The 20,768-nt window shown below is 45.0% G+C and overlaps 1 protein-coding gene across 1 annotated transcript; it reads right to left on the reverse strand.

Annotated features, from left to right (window-relative positions):
- Positions 1 to 2,225: 2,225 nt before the first annotated feature.
- LOC147299247 (Fe(3+) dicitrate transport system permease) lies at positions 2,226 to 7,000 on the reverse strand. Its single transcript, XM_086228404.1, has 3 exons — positions 6,642 to 7,000; positions 3,397 to 3,724; positions 2,226 to 2,693 (listed from the first exon to the last, which is right to left on the reverse strand). The coding sequence occupies exons 1-3, from the start codon at positions 6,787 to 6,789 to the stop codon at positions 2,489 to 2,491; spliced, it is 681 nt and encodes a 226-aa protein (XP_086084530.1). The 5' UTR covers positions 6,790 to 7,000; the 3' UTR covers positions 2,226 to 2,488.
- Between the last annotated feature and the right edge of the window lie 13,768 nt (positions 7,001 to 20,768).

Here is a 20,768-nt window from a genome sequence, read left to right on the forward strand (position 1 = left end):
TCTCTTGGGGAAGAGAGACATGCAGATAAGTACCAAGAATTGCATATGTGTCGTGTATGCAAGGATAAAAAAAATTAAAAGTACTCTAAAGTCTAAAATCAAATTGCCTAACAGAAAAATAAGCAGGAAACTTGTCTTTACCTTTAATGACCAATGCCCCATTCACTGCAGCATCAAATTCATACATTGTGAACGATGGAGGGCAGTCCACAATCTTCTATTCTTCTCAATATTCTTACATTGATTTTAGTTTATGCAATTTAAATGATATTCATTGTCTTTAAATTCAAATTTCAATAAAAATTAATTTTTTGTATGAATTTTAAAATAATAATTTGAGTTTTTTGCGAGTAAATAAAGTTTATGGGTTTCATGTCGGAGAGGTTCGTTCAGTATTGGTATGCCGAATTTGATGACAGTATTCAGTAGCCCACCACCAAAATTAATTATTTTAGTATTTTTGAAACACTCTCACCGAATGACTCCAAAGATGTTTGCTTCATATGTGTATTCGGTGGGAGGGTTTCGAATACTTGTGAGTTGCTCGATGCATGGATGTCAACCGAATGAGAGTATGTTGCTCGGTGACTGTCTGCCAAATGGCCCATTCGGTTGATGCCCACCGAACAGAATGCGAACTTGAAATTTTCTAGAGAAATCAATCGTTATGGGTCAAGATTAAGAAACTCACGATGCATCTTATGTGACTCACCCTTTCTTCCACTTCCTTTGGTCTTCTTTTTTCTTTAGACATTTACACAAACACCTTACTTGCATTCTTGCCCCTACGCCTGCCACCAAGACCCAAGCTTCATGGGGTCAAAAATTTTCCTCAAGTCCAGTATTTATGGGTTCACGGGGTCAATTGACCCCATTGACCCCACCTTGCATTCGCCAGTGTGCACAGATACCTCATTTAGAGGCTCCCAAGGAACGATTTCACTCTCCATTCATCTAAAAAACTTTGTTTGAATGATATGAAGACAAAAATTATTTAAGGTTTGAAATTGGTTTTGAGAGTGAGGTTGATGAAGGGTTGGGGTTGTTGGGTATAAAAAGAAAATTGAGATTTTTATTTTAAACATAATTTGTCGTCAATGGTCATTTCATCGTGGGATATAATGGTTCATTCATGGTTAAAAAATTTGTTGTGTAAGAAAAGAAGATTGTTGGGTATAAATAAAATTTCTCAAAATTAAAATAAGTGTAAGATTTAGTGAATTGTAGAGTATAAATAGAATTTCTCAAAGATAATTGGAGATAAAAGGAGCAAACTTTGACAATGGGTGCAGAGTAGGGTAAGTGATTTAATATGGAAATGATGAAAATGCCCCTACCCAAGTGGTCATGTTGTGGGCACATGACCAAAAGAGAGAGTTTACGAGTGAAAAAGCCTCTCTTTTTTCACTATTGGTCTTTACTAAATACACAATTGAAAGTTCAGCTTGAAACATTTTATAGTTATATTTTTGGTCACGAGTGACTCATGAATACATTTTATAGTTCATGTATTGAAAGTTTAGATACCAATAAGTTAATTACACTTACACTCTCTGACGTTTATCGACTTTTCACATACACCTCCTAGGGTTTTAATAATTACACATACACCTCCTGAGGTTTTAAAACTATTACATATAACTCCCTATAATGAGACGAAATGATGAGAAATTATGCAAAAAAAAATACTAAGGGATTAAATAGCCTAATAAGATTATTCAAGGTATAAGGCCCAACCTGAATACAAATATTTTCTTTTTTATTTATTTATTTTTTCTTTTGTAGGGGGTTATATGCAACAGTTTTAAAACCTCATGTGATGCATGTGTAATTATTAAAACCCTAGGGAGTATATGTGAAAAGACGATAAACCTGAAAGAGTGTAAATATAATTAACTCGATACCAATAGTGAAAAAAAAAATAAAAAAATTGGAAAAGATAAATGAGACAAATGATCATACCAAGTTTAATCTCTCACACATGAGCAAAATCCATATTTAGCCTTAGTCTACTAACTAGACTATGTTTAAACCCCTCTTAGGAACCTATTAAATTGTTTCTGTCAATAATATATTGATATAATAATTCCACCTCATTCCTAAGGTTAAAGAAGGAAATCAATATCATATATTCCAATCTAAGTAATAACAGAAATTGATGAGAATTGGGTGGAGGGGAAGGTAAGCCAATTCTGCAACAGCTATCGATTGGTGAAACAACACAATTTCAATTCTGAAAACCTCTAGCTTAACACATGAGCTTGAAAGTCTTGAATACACGAGCTTTATACACGTAGAAACAGACAGAAGAACTGTCATAATACTAAATTTGAATGAACAAATTGAACAAAAAATTCTCAATACTCGTTAATAGCACATTGAAATAATAGTTACATGCACTGGATAATACAGATGGGAGCAACATTCTCTAGTCGTTAACTTTTTTTCCTGAAGGCACAACATACACATTGAAAGGTGACAAGAACCTTCAATGAACAATGATTTTCCTGTGCAAATGCTCCCCAGTGGAACCTTCCTTCCCATCATGATGATGAAAAACAAGTGTCAAAATTCCCACCAAACATAGCACTGACCCTACAAGAAGTTTGTCATACCGCTCCACCCAGTGAAACTTGAGCTGGCTGGCACCATAGAATGACAGAGCAACCAGTGAAGTCATCACGGTTATGGTGCTGTAATTCAATAATAGATGCGATGAGTTTTATGTCAGTGAAATGAGTCCCAAAAATTTATCAATTGCAATGAATTAGCAACCAATCAGAAAAGAATTCAGTAATTAAATGATTTCAATCCCAAATCAGACTAAATGCTAGGCTGACCAGATAGCAGTTGACATTAATATCATGTATAGTAGCAATCAAGTAATAAACACTCAAAACATGTAAAAAGGTCTGCTCAACACAAGTTTCTGATACAAACTTCCAGTTCATTTACGTATATTATTAAAAACCCGACGGCTGACAAATTGTTATGTACATGCAAAAGCTCTGGGGGGTCAACAAAGATTTCCAAAACCAAGGTTGATAGAAACATCCGCATACTGAATGAAATGTCTCCTAATGTAAATAGAAGTATAACTGAATAATATTGATTTTTTTTTTTTTCTGCCAATACTGAATAATATTGATTGAAGACTCCATTTATTGGACAAGGGGGACGCACACATTTAACTTTGTGTTGCTTATCTATGCTTCCCTCAGTGAAACGTGGGTGCAAAGCCACTTATCTTCAAAATGTTTTGTCCCGGTCTACTTACTGGAAAAGAAATTACTACTTAGCTTCACACAATTGATCATGAAAATTCCAACAGTCATAATTAGGGAATCGATGAAGACAAACAAGAAACAGAAAACTTGCTCCCTAACTTATTGATACCTGAATAGCAGCACTATGATAGCAAGCACCATCATGGAGGATGAATTCCCAACAGCAAGAAATACTGGAAGTGTGGTTGCACAAGGAGACAATGCAGGAACAAGGACAAGCCCAGCAACAGCCATTTTTTCCATTGGTTGATTGTGTGAATGACTGTGACCACCTTTTCCCAATAAAAACAACAAAATGTAACCACCACCGAGAAATACAAGCAAAAGTGAAGCAAGTTTATGTACTGTTTCCTCGCCGGCAATGGTATTGGCCATGGTGACTGCTGTTATTCCTAGTATTGCAGTGGATATTACATGCAAGACTGCTCCAAATGCAGCTGCACGATAAAATGACAATATTTTAACAATGAATTTTATGCCTTTTCAGCAACATCTATAATCTTGTACTAGAGAACTCAAGAAAAACGTTTACAGAGATCTACCTTACTTTAGATATGTGTGATGAATGATGAGTCAACATCCAGATCAAAAACTCATGCATGATTCTGAGGTACCTTTAGTAAGGTACCCATGACTAGAGAACTCAGGCAAAACCTTTACAACGATCTAGCTTACATTAAATGTGTGTCATCTGCCATCATCCAGATCAAAATCTCATGCATGGTGCAAAAATCCATTTGATCTTAACCAAATCAGCTCCAGCAAGATAACCCAAAATCAACCAATCAGCTTCACTATATTGTTTTTGGCATTTTTTGTTCATAAAGAACAAATAAGTTAATGTGTTTCAGGACAGAAGAGGAATGCACATGTCAAGTCTGGGTGTTTTAAAGCCAGTGATGATGACCAACAGACTAGTGATAAGCTAGAAAAGTATCAAAATATGTTATAACACCACATTTAGCCCCCAAATAAGTTATTACGAATCCCCCTCAAAAAAGCATGAAAAGGCCAACCTCCCTAAAAAAGGTATTAGCTTTTACATAATAAATTAGGGAAAATTATAACAAAAAGACTATTACTATACCCTTTTTTTTCAGTTGAAGATCCCGTTTTCAATTTGATTTAATCAAGGACTATTATTAACGATTTGTTTCAATCAAGGATTTACGTCAATTCTGTTATAATTTCCGTCAAAAATTGGTCACATGCTTTGCATGTGACCTATACTTAGGGCTAAAATCGTCATTTCAGCTAAAAAATAATTACAAAAAATAAAACTAAAATAATGATAAAAAATAAACTAAAATAATTATAATAAATTTATATGAAAAAAAAAAAAAAAAAAATTGATAGGGGTTGGAGAAACCCAGCCACCACCGACCCTCACCCCCCCTAGCCACCACCGGTGACTTCCCCCTCCACTGCCAGCGACTCCCCCCTCCACCGGCGCTGCCCCATCTCTCTCCTGGGCGCGAACACCGTCGGACCCAAGGGATACCAGCGGCTTCACCCACCTTCAGATCGGAGGTCGGCAACCCTAAACCTATAACGTACCCCATCCACAACTAAACCCTAAACCTATAACTTCCCTATACAGCCATACGACCATATGCACCTAAACCCTAAAGCTACAACCTACCCCATCCACACCCACCCCCCAAGGAAGCACTGACACTCCATATAGCTGGAGTGTCGCGAGTCGGACACGGTTTTGAACACGACACACCACCGACCCGTGTCGGACATGCGATTAGAGATGTCAAACTTTTTGTCAAGTTTGACTTTCCGATATGGCATCAACACGTTTTCTGACACATCAGGGGCATATTTGAAATTTTTTTAAAAAATTGGGGGGGGGGGGTCCGGTCAAAATTTTAAAAATCTTATGGGTCAAATTAAAAAATTAAAAACTTATACAGATTAGAGTGTTGTGCTTGTGCCGCTAGGGCTTGTACAAGACTCTTACTGTCTGAAACAAAAAAGAGAGAGAGGAAAGGGAGAAAGAAGAGGAGAAGAAAGAAGAACTCAAGAAAGAGATCAAAAACACCACTAAATAAGTCAACAGTAACCGGCAGTTAAGTAGGTTCTCTACTTCTCTTCTCAATCAATGAAGGCTCGTCTCAGATGTTGGAGGGGATGGATTTGATTCCATGGACTTGGAGAATGCCGGAATGCTCGAGATTGCAAACCTTTCTCTTGATGAGCCAGAATTAGAGGCCATGTTATTTACCGATGATGGCAATGATCTTGGTGATGAATTAAGTTAATTAGATAAGGAACTTGAGATATGTTTTATGAGTTTTCTTGTGTTCTATTTGGAACATGGTTTATGTTATGTTTTAATTGGAACATAGCTTATGTAGTGTTTTATTTGGAACATGGTTTATGTTAGTTTTTATTTGGAATATGTTTTATGTTATGTATTTTGAATATTTAGATTTTTTATATGAATATAATACGCATAAATATATATATATATTAGTTTAATCAACATGTCGGAGCCGTGTCGTATCCTAATTTTTTGGAACTTTGTCGTATGGGCATGTCATGTCGTGTTCCTAGCCACTCCCTGCCCAGCAAGTTTATATGTAAGAAAATACCCTAAGGACTTTCCTCTCACCTCAAGGAGAAGTCAATAAGACAAAGCAGCAGCTAACTAAATTATGAAACCTTGAAAAATGATTTTGGAAACTAAACTGGACTAGAGAATGTCCCAGCAAGCCAAATTGAATTTAGACTTTAGACCAATCATCCAGATTTCCTGGTCTCTAAGTAGACCAACCATGCTTTTCTGTAATGTCACTAGCTCAACATCAGTTATCAAATATACCTCAATACCCTTGAGTTGTATTGAGTAGCGTCAAAGAACTGGGTTATCACTGGAAGGTAACATATTTAACCAATATGGTTCATAAAGGTCCTCTTACAGTTCTACTACCCAAACCTGAAATCATCCAATTCACTAAGTTTACTCAACTCTTAACTCAAATAAGTGAAATGTTCAAAACTAAACATCAGTTATCAAATATACCTCAATATCCTAAATCAAGGAACTGGGTTATCACCGGAAGGTAACATATTTAAACAATATGGTTCACAAAGGTCCTTTAAAAAATTCTACGGTTTCTACCACCTAAAACTGAAATCATCTAATTCACTAAATTCACTCAACTCTTTACTCAAATAAGTGAAATGCTCAAAACTACCACAGCAAGAAGAGAAAGATGAAAATGGGTCATAGCAGATCTAGAATTCTAAACTAGTTTTCAACATTAGCAATGATTCTGCTTTAGTGGTGACCAAAAAACCATAGAAAAATTGGAAATGGATCAAAGTTAACAGAGAACATACTGACGAAGAGAGTGCGGGAGAGAGTCCATTTCTGAGCGCGACCCACGATGGAGAACGGGAGCCAATGCGTAGGTATGAAGGAATGCAGAAGCGACACCGTCGCGATTCCTCCGATCGTTGACAGATCTTCAGCGGTGAAATTTTCCATTTCGCCCCAAAACCCAAAATTGAATTGAATGGAAATTGAACTCTGTGAGTTGGTCGGAGCTGACTTTGGAACGGAATTACTTGGCTTCGTATGACTCCATACTACATTACGCTTCAGCCTTCAAAATTGTTGTGCTGATTGGAACTGGAAAATGCGATTTCGGAGATCTAAGACAAGTAGGAACCAAGTTGGGTTAGATTTCACCCTTTTGGGTTTGAATCCGAGAGTTTTGCTCTCCTGCCACAAGTCGCGCATCTTTGTTTACCGCGTCGTGAATCACAACCGTTCCCATTTTGATCGGATGGACAGCAAACTGAGAAAAGATTAAAGAGATAACAAACAAAATATCAACATGTGTCCAGTCTTTTAAGTAACAAAAAGGGTAATCGAACTAAATCACCTACTCTTTTTTAGTAAATTATTTTTAATTTATGACTACTTTTTCTAAAACTTACATTAATAACTAGGGGTGTGGATGGTTCGAAAAACTAAACCACAAAGCAATAACCGTAACCAAACCAACATTTTCAAAATGGTCAATTCGAGAACCAAAACTAAACTAAGCCTAACTCAATCGGACTGGTTTTATTCACTGTGAATATTGGTTCGGATAGTTTGGTTATCCAGAAACCATATAACAACTGGGCCAAAATAATAAACCCAACTTTGTAAGTTTTTTGGATAATGGCCCATTTTGCAAGCCTAATTTGGTTAGCTAAAGGCTCATTTTGCACATTTCATATGGCTATATAAAAGCCAATTTTGACAATCTAAGCACTTTTCAGAAATTCAAACACAAGTTATAACAAATTCCAACACAAACAAACAAATGACAAGTTCTAACCAGTTACACAACATATAAAAAGAATGAACAGCCAACATAATGAACAAGTGACAAGTTCTTACCCTTCTCTAGTCCTATTAAAATACAATACCACAAGAATGAAAGACTAAATTAAACCCTAAAATACATCAGCCAGCAACATGGAGTAAACGAAATTACAAACATATATAAACTATAATAGGAAATTTGGTTTACTCTATAATTAATAGGTATTAAAATCATATATAAAACAATTAATATATATTATCAGTGGTGGTTTGGTTTGGTTAAAACCGAAAATTTATATATTAAAAACCAAAATTAAACCACAAAGTTCGAATTGGTTTGGTTTGATATCCGAAAACTAAAATAAAATAAAATAAGACTAGACCAAACCGATCCGGTCGGTTTGGTTAGGTTCGAAACTCGATTTTTTGATATTTTTGCATACCCCTATTAATAACCGTTTTCGAACTTGAAAAGTCCAAAATACTCTTATATAAATATACACAAATTTGCCTATGTAACTTCATTTGGCTTACTCTCTCTCTCTCTCTCTTCCTCAGCCTCTCTCTCTCACACTTAAATCTTCTAGATTTGAACAACATCATATTACCACAATAGTGCACTTTCAAATCATGTAGACAAAGTATGGACTAGCAACAATCAGATTTGAGCCCACATTGCAACTAATTACGCTTTACTTGTTAGCTAATTGAATCGGTCAAAGTCAAGAGGAGGTCTTAGAACACATCTCTGCAATGACAAAGCTTTAGAGTTGATGTATTTAATTACGAAAGAATCTATTCATCAATATGAGAAAAATTAAAGGAATTAGGGCCCGTTTGACATTGCTTCTTAAGAAGAGCTTCTGCTTAATAACACTTTTGTTGGAAGTGCTTCTATTCATAAGCATATACAAATTTTTATAAAAATTTGAAGCGCTTCATGCAAAAGTACTCAGAAGTGCTTCCTGAGTAAGCACATATCAGGTGCTTCTCAAAAAACTATTTAAAAGTGTTTTTACAGCTCATACGGAATCTCAGTGAACAAAAAAAGTTGATCTGAGGGCTGGGAGTGAACTGGTCGGCGCAAACAACCGAGTCAACACGCCAGTTCTACATGAGAGGAAACAGAGCAGGTTGAGGAGATTCGCGTGCGGTTGGGTGGTTCGGCTCTTGGAGAAAAGACACGCCATTTCTCAGTGAACGGCTCACGCTTCAAGTCATTCGTGTCATATGAGAAGAAGCGGTTGCAGATCCGCTCATACCGAATCTCCTGTATGAGCACATACACGCAGATTGGCGCGTTCTGATGCGTCCGATTGTCCGCGATGGATGCTCAGAATCGTGCCATGTCAGCGATTCGGGTTTTTTTTAAAATTTTTGAATTTTTTTCTATTAATTTTTAAAATCCTTTCCAACTTCAAAAATTCACCAAAAACATATATGGACTTCGAAAAATGTTCCAAAAAATGTTATGAACTCGTAACGATGAGTACTATTTTCCTATGGCCTCAAAATTGATTTTTGGGCTCTAGAATTTTTGTAAAAATTCCAACACTTCAAATATTGAAAAAAACCTTTAAAAATCAAATAATAAATCGCCAAAAACGAAAATAAGTCTAGAAAAATTCTAGAAAATCACCAAATAAATCGAATAATGCTAAATTAAATACAAAAAAAATTTTGGGGCTCGCATTGACCCTCATTTTGGTAAAATGATATTTTGGTCTTTATTAGTAATTAAGTTAGTTTTATTTTAAAATTTGGTCAAATTGATCAAACAAAAGAAAGAATTCGTTAATTTTCTTATTTTTATTTAGGAAAATGGAGAATTGAATTTAAGTGCAAAGGGAGCAAATTTACAGCCTTTCCAAATGGCCTACCGCACTAATTGTGTGGAAATTAGTTGATTGATTAGCATGTGATTAGGAAAATACTTTTTGATTTATTTGTAAAGAACCTTCATTTTTATAAAATAAAATCTATAAATTTAAAATTATAAAAGAATAAAGATTATAAATTAAAATAAGTAGAGGGTACGAAGGGAATAACAATTTGTTGGTTGAAATGTGAAGGGCAATATGGAAATAAATGGGCCAAATATATCCATCCCGTCCGGTTGCTTGTGGTCTCAGCATTTATAATTTTCTTCTTTCCCTCATCCCAGATTCGCTTCTCTGCTTGTCTACTGTTGAATAGATCATAGTTTCACATGGAAAAGGAGGATTTCATGCTTGTTTGTGGGAAAACCCACACCGATCCAAACAGCCAATCATGGCTCGACACGTGGCTGGTCAAAACCAACCTTGGAGTTGACTTTCAGTGGTCAGACTTTGACCTCCACATCATCACTGCTCAGCACTTCCTCCGCCAGCTCAGCTCGGGTCTCCATGCCGAGTCTTCCATGCCAGGTCCGAGCCGAACCGATGACCTTCCAAGGGATTGAGTGTTCATCTTTCCATGGTCATCCCGGTTCGGCTCGGCTCGGCACAGAGATAATCTCCTTTCGAGTTCTGGCGTCGACCAGTTAGGGCTCGGAGGGACCCCTATCTACTGGACCGGCTCGGTCTGGAATCCCATGTCCGATCCGACCACACATGGGCTTCATGTATACGCATAAAGACATGTGTTCGGTTCGGCTCGGCCCTCCGCCGCCATTCCCAGGAAGATCACGTTGGGATGAACCGCCACGCTTAAATGCACCTGACACAAATCCTCTGACAGATGGAATATCCAGCCTGCATCCATGACTATTGGGGTAGTTTGTCTGAACCTTCCAACCTTGCATTTAATGGAGCATTCAATGCAACATTGAATATTGAGGAGGTGAGTAGCTGTGCATGCAACTAGTTCTGACCAAGCGCGTGGGTCTCTGACAACCATTCATTCACATGCAGGTAACTTACTCATCCAGTCTTCCTTTACCTATATAAGGCACCATATATGCACAAATGGGGGGATGACTAAATAAATCTAGCTATCAACTCCTCACCAGACAAATACTTACCAAAATTCCTACTCACCAAAGAGCATATCCAACTTGCTGAGAATAACCCAGAACATTTACTTTGTTCTTCCTATTCTCCCAAGTTCATCATTGGCTCTTCCTCACTTCCATTCAAACACCACCAAACACACTTCACTAACTTCATCATCGGAGCGTGTTTGGCTGGTACCACACCGGTCCATCTCCTTTGATCCTGTTTCTCTTACAGGAAGGTCTCACATCAACATCCAGCAAGGCATCTGATCAGCCAGATCATCATTTCTAAGTTGTTGCATCTACCTCACGAGAATTTGCATCAACAGATTGGCGCCGTCTGTGGGAAGATCGACTTCAGCCGTTGTGTTCATCACCGCAAGTGCTAAGCTCTTCCTTCACACAAGTCATCATGGCTACCATCTTTCGTGACAGCAGTTCTTCTTCAGGAGCGTCTCAGAATGATGAACAACATCAGCCTGAGACACCTGAGAAGACGAGGGGAGCACAACTCCCCAGGACACCAAAATCCAAAGGTCCCTCAAAAATCAGGGCTGCTCACAAACTCCTTAAGGAGAGTCAACGGCATCTGGCCGCTGAGAATGCACTTCTCAAGCAGAATAATGAGCTGCTCGCAAAACAAGCCGAGCTGGCCGGGGAACTTGCACGCCATCGTGTGCTCAGCTCGAGAACAGTGGGGGATCAGGTTTCCGATCGCGTCAGACCCGAGCCGAGCAGGAGGTCTTCTCACCGTCTCCTTCTCGGCAGAGCACTCCAGCCGACGTGGACGACCGGTCGGCTCGGGAAAGCGCGGATCACACATTTCCGAGCTTCGAGGACATGCCCCCGGCCGAACAGGCTGAGTTCTTGAAAGCCCACCGCCTCCTCCAGCAGAAGCAGGCGGCCTTCAGGAAACATTCTCCCGAAGGTCTGGGAGGAGACCGTGCCGAACCGGCCACGGATCAACGACCTCCAATCCGATCCAGGTTGGGGGATGTCAACCCAACTGGTTCAACTGAACCCAGGGTGCCAGTCAGAAGCAGACTCGGTCCCGCCACCAGTCAAGGCCCCTCCACATCGGACACTCATTCGGGGAGACGTTCCGCCGCGGAGCGACTGGGGGAAACCATGGTCATGTCCGACCGACGTCCGCTGAGCGAGAGGATCACTCGTCAGCCGGTGAGCGAGAGACTCGGTGATCGAACCGAGCGCTCGGGGGAGACTCAGGCCGAGCCGACCACTCCCGACGTGGAAAATTTGGTCCGGACCCTGGTACAAAACCAAATCCGGAGCGTCCACGATCAGCTCGGCCAGGTCGAGGTCTCTAGGGGGTATCTCGGCAGGACCGACCACGGAGAGGAACTCCCCCTCCCGTATACCAGCAGGATCATGGACGCTGAGGTCTCCCGTGACACCAAGCCCCCCAAGATGGATCAGTACGATGGGACCAAGGATCCATACGATCATCTTGACAGCTTCAGGTACGCCATGGAAGCCCGCCAGGCGTCTGAAGCTACTAAGTGCCGAATCTTCCCTTCAACCTTGAAGGGATCGGCTCGGGGTTGGTTCCGGACCCTCCAGCCCCAGCTGCAAGGGAGATCAAAGGACCACCCCCAGACAAGATCAGGGAGGGTGTCTTCTACAAGTACCACTCCAATCACGGCCACGTTACGGGTGATTGCTACGCTCTCCGCGACGGGATTGAGACTCTTGCCCGGGCGGGTAAGATCAATCAATTCCTGACCGGCGGGCCTAGGGTACCCAAGGCCGCGCTGAAGAAGCCCACCAACACCATCGACGTCCGAGACGCTGCCATTGGATCGATCGGCGGGGGGCCAACCTTTGTGGAAAACTCAAACCGATCCCAGAAGGAGTATATCAGACAGGCAGCTCAAGCTCACGAGTCCCTGTCGATCCAAGCGGGTCAGCCCAGCACTTCCAAAAGACAACGGAAAGACTGGGCACCGGTCACCTTTGAGCCGAACGAGGCGAATGAGATCATCTTCCCCCACTATGATCCTGTCGTCATAGTGGCTGAGGTGGCCGGGACTACCATTGCACGCTCCTTCGTCGATGGAGGGAGTTCAGTCAACATCCTCTACCACTCTGCGTTCGCGCAGATGGGCATCGGCGAGGATAAGTTGGAGACTGACACTCCCGCCTTGGTCGGGTTCGGGGGAGAAGTGGTTCAGCCCCTCGGACACATCTACCTTCCCCTTTCGCTCGGGAAGGGACCGATCAAGAAGACCTGCATGACGTACTTCATCGTCGTCAAGCGGCAGTCAGCCTACAACATCATCCGGGCAGACCAGCTCTGGTCGACCTTGACTGTATCGTCCACTACGCCAACCTCCTTATCAAATGTCCGGTGGGCGACGACTGCATTGTCATTCAGGGAGACCAGTGCTCGGCTCGGTCTTGCTACGCCACTTCGATCAAGCAGAAGGGTCAACTGCCGAACTCACAAGAACTTGACTCCATCGCCAATTCGGGCAGGTGGCCGAGGGCAGAAACATTCGACTTCACTTCCGAGCCGAACCCAGACTCTCGGCCCCTTCCCGCCGAGGCCTGGGAGGAAGTGCCGATCTCGGCCGATACACCGGATCGGCTCGTCCGAGTGGGGACTCAGATCAGTCCCGAGCAGCGTTCTGCCATAATCGACTTCCTCCGTGCCAATGCGGAAGTGTTCGCCTGGTCTTACGATGACATGTCAGGCATATCGTCTGACGTGATCACCCACAGGCTGAACACTGACCCGGGATGCAAACCGGTCCGTCAGAAGAGGAGGTCATACGATCCGGTCCGATACGCCACCATGGCTGAAGAGGTAACCAAGTTGCAAAATAACGGGTTCATCCGGGAGGTCAACTATCCCGACTGGCTTGCCAACGTGGTCATGGTGAAAAAGAACAATGGGAAATGGAGGATGTGCGTAGACTTCACCGATCTGAACAAGGCTTGTCCCAAGGACAGCTTTCCCTTGCCCAGAATAGATCAGCTCGTCGATGCAACAGCAGGACATCAGCTCCTCAGCTTCATGGACGCCTATTCTGGGTATAATCAGATCCTCATGCACAAATCCGACCAAGAGGGCATATCTTTCATAACGGATCGCGGCATGTACTGCTACAAGGTCATGCCATTCGGTCTCAAAAACGCCGGAGCCACCTACCAAAGGCTGGTCAACCACATGTTCAGATCTTCCATAGGCAAATCCGTAGAGGTTTACGTGGATGACATGCTGGTTAAAAGCATAAAGGCGGACGATCACGTCAAGGACCTCTCAGACATGTTCGGAGTCCTAAAAGAATATCAGATGCGGCTGAACCCAGCCAAGTGTGTCTTTGGAGTTCGGTCAGGCAAGTTCCTTGGCTATCTGGTCAGTCAACGGGGGATCCAGGCCAATCCGGAGAAAATCAAGGCTTTGATCAACATGAAGTCCCCAAGAACACGCAAGGAAATCCAGAGTCTGACTGGAAGAGTCGCCGCCCTGAACCGGTTCATCTCGAAGTCCACTGACCAGTGCCTCCCTTTCTTCAAAGCTTTGAGGGGAGCGGGGAAGGGCATAGAATGGACCCCCCAATGCGAGCAGGCCTTTCAAGATCTGAAAAGGCACATGGGGGAACCTCCCATCTTATCCAAACCAGAGGAGGGTGAAGAACTTTTTCTCTACCTCTCTGTTTCTGATTCGGCTCTCAGCTCAGTTCTGGTGAGAGAGGTCGGCGGTGTACAACACCCGGTCTTCTATACGAGCCGAGCTCTCGCATGCCGAGACCAGATATCCAAAATTCGAGAAGATGGCTCTCGCCCTGGTCAGCTCGGCTCGGAAATTAAGGCCCTACTTCCAGGCTCACTCAATCGTCGTCTTGACCGATCAGCCGCTCAGGCAAATCCTAGCAAAACCCGAGACTTCGGGTCGGCTCATCAAGTGGTCAATCGAGCTTGGCGAGTTCGACATCATCTACCGTCCCAGGACGGCCACCAAAGGTCAGGCCATGTCAGACTTCATCTGTGAGTCGACCGCCTCGACGGAAGACCCACCGCGCGCTGACACCACACTAACCGCGTCTGATCCGAACACAAACGGCAATCACAGCCAGGCTGACTTCCTCACCTGAACTCTCTACGTGGACGGATCTTCCAACGCAATGGGAAGCGGGGCCGGACTTGTTTTGATCTCCCCAGAACAAGTTGTGATGGAGTATGCTCTTCGCTTCAGATTTCAAGCATCCAACAATGAAGCAGAGTATGAGGCACTCATCGCCGGACTCAGATTGGCAAAAGAGCTCGGCGCGACCAAACTGAACATCTTCAGCGACTCCCAACTCATTGTCAACCAGATATTGGGAGAGTATGAGACTCGAGAGCCTAGCATGACTGCCTATCTCGAAAAGACCCATTTGCTGCTCGGGAACTTCCATGAATATAAGTTGTCCCAAATCCCGAGGGCAGAAAACTGCAGAGCCGACGCCTTAGCACGCCTGGCCTCAGCCACGGATACCGGATCCGCCAGGCACGTTCCAGTGGAAATCCTGGATAGGCCCAGCACCACCGAAAACGAGGCCGCCGTTATGCAGACCGAGGCCGAGCCGAACTGGATGACGCCGATCGCTGACTATCTGGCCTCCGGGTTACTTCCCCCGGAGAGGGACAAGGCGCGTCTTATCAAAACCAGATCGGCTCGGTTCAGTATCATCGACGGTCGGCTCTACAAGAGGAGTTTTTCCCTGCCCTACTTGTGGTGTGTCACTCCCCAAGAAGGTCAGGATGTGCTGAGAGAAATCCACGAGGGGATATGCGGAAACCACTCTGGAGGAAGAGCCCTCGCCTACAAGACAATCAGACAGAGTTACTTCTGGCCGACGCTGAACAAAGACGCAGATCATCTCTCTCGCGCTTGTGTCAAATGCCAGCAATTTGCCGCGATCTCTCATCAACCTCCCCAATTGCTGACCTCTATATCCAGTCCCTGGCCATTCGCGCAGTGGGGACTCGATCTGATCGGCCCGATGCCGAAGGCGAAAGGGCAAGTCACCATGGCCGTAGTAGCAGTCGACTACTTCACCAAGTGGGCCGAGGCTGAGCCCCTAGCCACTACCACAGCCGAACGGATGGAGACCTTCGTCTGGAAGAACATCATATGCCGATTCGGCATGCCGCACACCATCATTGCGGACAATGGCAAACAGTTCGACTGCAAGAAATTCAGGAGTTTTTGTTCACGTCTGAACATCAACTTGAGCTTCACCGCTCCTTACCATCCGCAGTCGAACGGACAGGTCGAAGCCATCAACAAGATCATCAAGAAGACCCTAAAGACTAAGCTTGACAATGCTAAGGGGAATTGGCCTGAACTCTTGCCAGAGGTGCTATGGTCTTACCGAACCTCCTATCGCAACTCCACGAAGGAAACACCTTATGCATTGGCATTCGGAACTGACGCTGTCGTCCCGGTCGAAATGGGGACTCCTTCATTCCGGACCGGTACGTACAATCCCGAGACCAATGACACCGGCCTTCGGCTCGGCCTAGACATGATCGAGGAGAGGCGAACCGACGCCAATCTCTGCCGAGCCGCTTACCAACAGAGGGTAGCCAAATACTACAACCAAAGGGTCAGGCCCAGGAGCTTCGGATTGGGCAGTCTCGTCATGAAGAAGAATCCCCTTGCCGTCAAGGAAAGCTCATTCGATCCAAACTGGACCGGGCCATACAAAATTACAGGCATAGTCAAGCCTGGCACTTACAACTTGGCCACTCTGGTCGGGAAGCCTCTCAAGCATAGCTGGAACGTTGAACACTTGAAGACTTATTATCAGTAGAATATAGTTAGGATCGGGGACTGTCCGACCTAACATTCGTTCCAATCAATGAAAGGATGAACACATTTTGACTCATCTTCTTCTCACATTTTTCGAAGCAAACACTGGGGACTCTACTCCTATACACTTTCAACAAAGAGGAAAGATCTAAGTGTTTCCTTCGAAAAAATAACAAACCCATGTGCCGAGCCGAAGTGCCATTTTCGGCCCAACGCTCGGTACATTACAGACTCATCAGGTCTATAAACTCATGTGTCGAGCTGGCGCGCCATTTTCGGCCCGATGCTCGGCATATTACAGACTCATCAGGTCTATAAACTCTTGTGCCGAGCTGGCGCGCCACTTTCGGCCCGATGCTCGACATAGTACAGACTTATCAGGTCTATAAAAATCCCTGTCCGAGCCGAAGCGACTTTCTACAGTCCTAACGTTCAATAGGATATTTCTAAAAGAAAAATATACACTCCAACCAAAACTTTCATCGTGCATGCCGAGCCGATCTGAAAGTAGGTTTGAATATTTTTCTAAAAAAAAAACAAAATTCCTAAATATCTCAATGAGTATGCCGAGCCCATCTGGGATCACTAGGGTTTTTAAATCCCTGCTTATCTTCATTATGCTTATTAAGCTTATCCGAAGACAAGTTTCAATTTATCATTATTATTCATTTCATTACGATCGGTATGCCGAGCCGATCTCAATATGCCTTTGTTTTTAGCATGATTGTAATTTTTCATTATCTTTCTTACCTATTTTTACTTGTTTTTGTCTCTAAGTTCCATATCCAAGCCGAACTGACAACAACTTGTTTAAAAAAGAAAATACTGAATAAATTAACAAGTGGTTCAAAAACATAAATAAAATTGTTCAAACATACATCAAACCCGAGCCACACATCGGCTCGGGAATAAACAAAAACAAAAATACAAGTTCGGTTCAGGCAGATCGCTCGGCGGGCCCCTCCTGGATCGGCTCTACGGATTCCTCGGGCGTCTCCTCCCCAAGCTGCACCACCTCAACCCCGCCGATCTGCATCTCAGCATTGGGATTGGATTCGGGGACTGGGGGGATTGGGGTCGACTCGCATTCCGGCAACGGAGGATCCTCCTGGGTCGGCTCGGCCGCGGCTACCACCACCTCGTCGGGAACCTGGTGATCGGGAGGGGGAAGGTCTTCCTACTGACTTCCCTGGGTATCCTCCTCGCCATCGGACTCGCCGAGGAACGAGACATCCCAGTCCGGCCTCTTCGACCGGATCTCCTCCAGAAGTTCCTGATACCCTTCAAAGTGGGTATCAGCCAGCGCCTGGACGCTCGGAAGCCCGGCCCGGCGTCGAGACTCAACCGCCCTTCGTTCGGCCTCCTCGACATCCTGCTGGAGCTGGTCGGCAAGTTGCCCCAGGTCGGCCAGTTTCTGCTCTAAGGTCAGAAGCTCCTTCCCAAGTCGAGCCACTTCCACCTCTTTCTCGGCCAGCTTGAACCGCAGACCCGCCGACCGCCCGCTCGGCCTCGGCCAGTTTCTCCCTGAGCTCTTGGTTCCGCTCCTGAAACCTCCCCATTTTTGCCTCGGCGTGGGCAGATTCAAATTGTTTCAGGGCGAGCTGCAAAACAACAAAAAATTTTTTTTTTTATTATTATTAATCCGAACCGAGCGGTTAAACATGAATCTGAAGTGAAAAGGACTTACCAACATGGCGTGGCGAGACGTGCTCAGAGCCTTTTGGCTGAAGCTCGGCTCCTCCTGACCGGCCCAGAGCCCCTCCAATATCTTCAGCATTATCACGCGCTTGAGGCCCGTGACGAACGGCTCGATGGAGGGGTCTACTTCCACCATCTTCAAGGGTGCCGAGCCAGACGCTTCGGCACCGGGACCACTGGGCTCGGCCCGAGCTCTTTTCTCCATCCGGACCTCGGTCTGGGGAGCCTTCCTCTTTTCTCCTTGCCAAGCCGACCTCGGCACAGAAGGTCCAGGCTGAGCTGTCGCTGCGACAGGAGCGTGGACCGGCTCGGCAGGGGCCCGCCCCGCGGCCCTCCTCTGGACGCTCCGCGCCGCTTTCTTCCTCAGACGAGCCTCCATGTCGGCGGAACTCATCCCCCTCTCGGCTCGCGGATTCCACCTGGGCACAAACCAGGAGATCCCGCTCGATCTGATCTGGGTCTCCCCGAGCAGAAACTTGGTGGACAGGTACTCTGCTGGTGAGTCCCTGATCGCGGCGATCTGGTCCTTGAGCTCGCCTCGGAGTTTGTACTTGCCCCAACTGACTGCAAAGACGAAACCAAAAGGAGTCAGACAAAGGAAAACACAATTATCGCAAAACACATACAAGTTATCTTCGGATCGGCCCCAGACGTCCAATGCCCACCTAGAATCCTAAAGGCTCTGGGGATCCGAGCCGAGGTGGCGTTGTTCGGATCGGCGAACTCCCAATCCCCAGAGACAAAGAAGTATCTTTTCTTCCATGTCTTCTGGGAGGAGGGATTCCCACCGAAGAGTGGCCCTGAATACGCCTGGAGGTTGTAGAATCCGAGCTTGCTCTGCTTCGACCTCAGCGCGTAGTTGCAGAACAGGAGATCCTTGTCTGGCACACACTTGTGCACTTTGTGCCACAAGATGTGCATAGATAAGATTATCCTGTATACGTTTGGGTTCAGTTGGTGTGGCGCCGCGCCGATCATCGCGAGCCAGTCCTGCAGGAAAGGGTGCAGGGGAAGCCGAATCCCGTTCTCGAACATTTCGGGGTACATTGTCACCCATCCTTTTGGGGGTCGGCTCGGCTTCTCTCCCCTCATCGGCAACCTCGTCAGTACGGAGTCGGGAACTGAGTACCTATCCCTCAAGTCCCCGAGATGATACTCGGTCATCTCATTGGGGATCTGATCGGCCTTCCACGCCAATTCCTCGTAGAAGTCCGGGTCGATCGGACTCCCCGTCACCTGCTGAGCCGAGGTCGACGCATCGTGACCCCTGTGCCTTTCATTTGAGCCCGAGGTTAGCCTACTCGGGATGGTCGCGATCGGCTCGACGTCAAGAGGTTCCTCGCCATCACATTCGGCCACCCCTTGTTCCCGGTCGGAACTCAACACTTCGGGGTTTTCCTGGTCCCCTCGAGCTCGGCGCTCCTCGCCTGGGTTGCGATCCAGCGCCGAGCCGACCTCGTCCAATTCTTCGGACAAACCGTCCCAACTTGCCTCGCCCGCCGGTGGGCTTCGGCTCAGCTCGGCGTCACTTTCTCCATCAAATGCCTCTCCCGAACTGAGCCTACCACTCGAGTCAGTTGTTGACATGACAAACACTTTTTCTCACTCTCTCTCTTACCTTTTCGGATCAAAAAGTACCTTTTCTCAAGAACGCCAAGAACACACACCCAAAAACCCGAAAATGCAAAAACTCAAAAGTGAGGAGAATCACTTACTGGTTTTCCTCCACCCAAAGTCTCCGCCCCCAATACCCTCGGAACCACCTCGCCTATCGCCGTACTTGGTCGGTTTTGAGATCGGACCGCCGCTCAACTGGCGGAGAGAGAATGAGATTCGCGGGAGAGAGAGAGGTTTTGCAGAAAGAGCTTGAAAAAAACTGAAAATGTGAGGGAGAAGAGAGAGAAAATAGCCATTTATACCCCATGCAAATCAGATCCCAACCCTTCATTTTTGGCGCTTCAAATCTCAGATCTTGACACCTGTCAAAACGTTCAAAATACCCATAAATGATGTGACCCTTACGTTCTCCCATGCAGAAACCAAACGTCTCTTTACCTGCTCTCGAAGATATTTTGGCCAAATACAAGTCATCGTTTGCTCGGTCTTCGGGAAGACTGGCCTGCTCGGATCGGAATCTGATATCATTTCGGTTCGGATCTAACGACGTATCATTCCCCAGGGAAAAGCACACCTCAACTTCTAATCCACCACTGTCCGCTCGGATCGGAAGCTAGGGGACTCCTGTTTGTGGGAAAACCCACACCGATCCAAACAGCCAATCATGGCTCGACACGTGGCTGGTCAAAACCAACCTTGGAGTTGACTTTCAGTGGTCAGACTTTGACCTCCACATCATCACTGCTCAGCATTTCCTCCGCCAGCTCAGCTCGGGTCTCCATGCCGAGTCTTCCATGCCAGGTCTGAGCCGAACCGATGACCTTCCAAGGGATTGAGTGTTCATCTTTCCATGGTCATCCCGGTTCGGCTCGGCTCGGCACAGAGATAATCTCCTTTCGAGTTCTAGCGTCGACCAGTTAGGGCTCGGAGGGACCCCTATCTACTGGACCGGCTCGGTCTGGAATCCCATGTCTGATCCGACCACACATGGGCTTCATGTATACGCATAAAGACATGTGTTCGGTTCGGCTCGGC

Source organism: Dryas octopetala, chromosome 1 (assembly GCF_963921425.1).
Source record: "Dryas octopetala chromosome 1, drDryOcto1.1, whole genome shotgun sequence".
NCBI classification, from domain to species: domain Eukaryota; kingdom Viridiplantae; phylum Streptophyta; class Magnoliopsida; order Rosales; family Rosaceae; genus Dryas; species Dryas octopetala.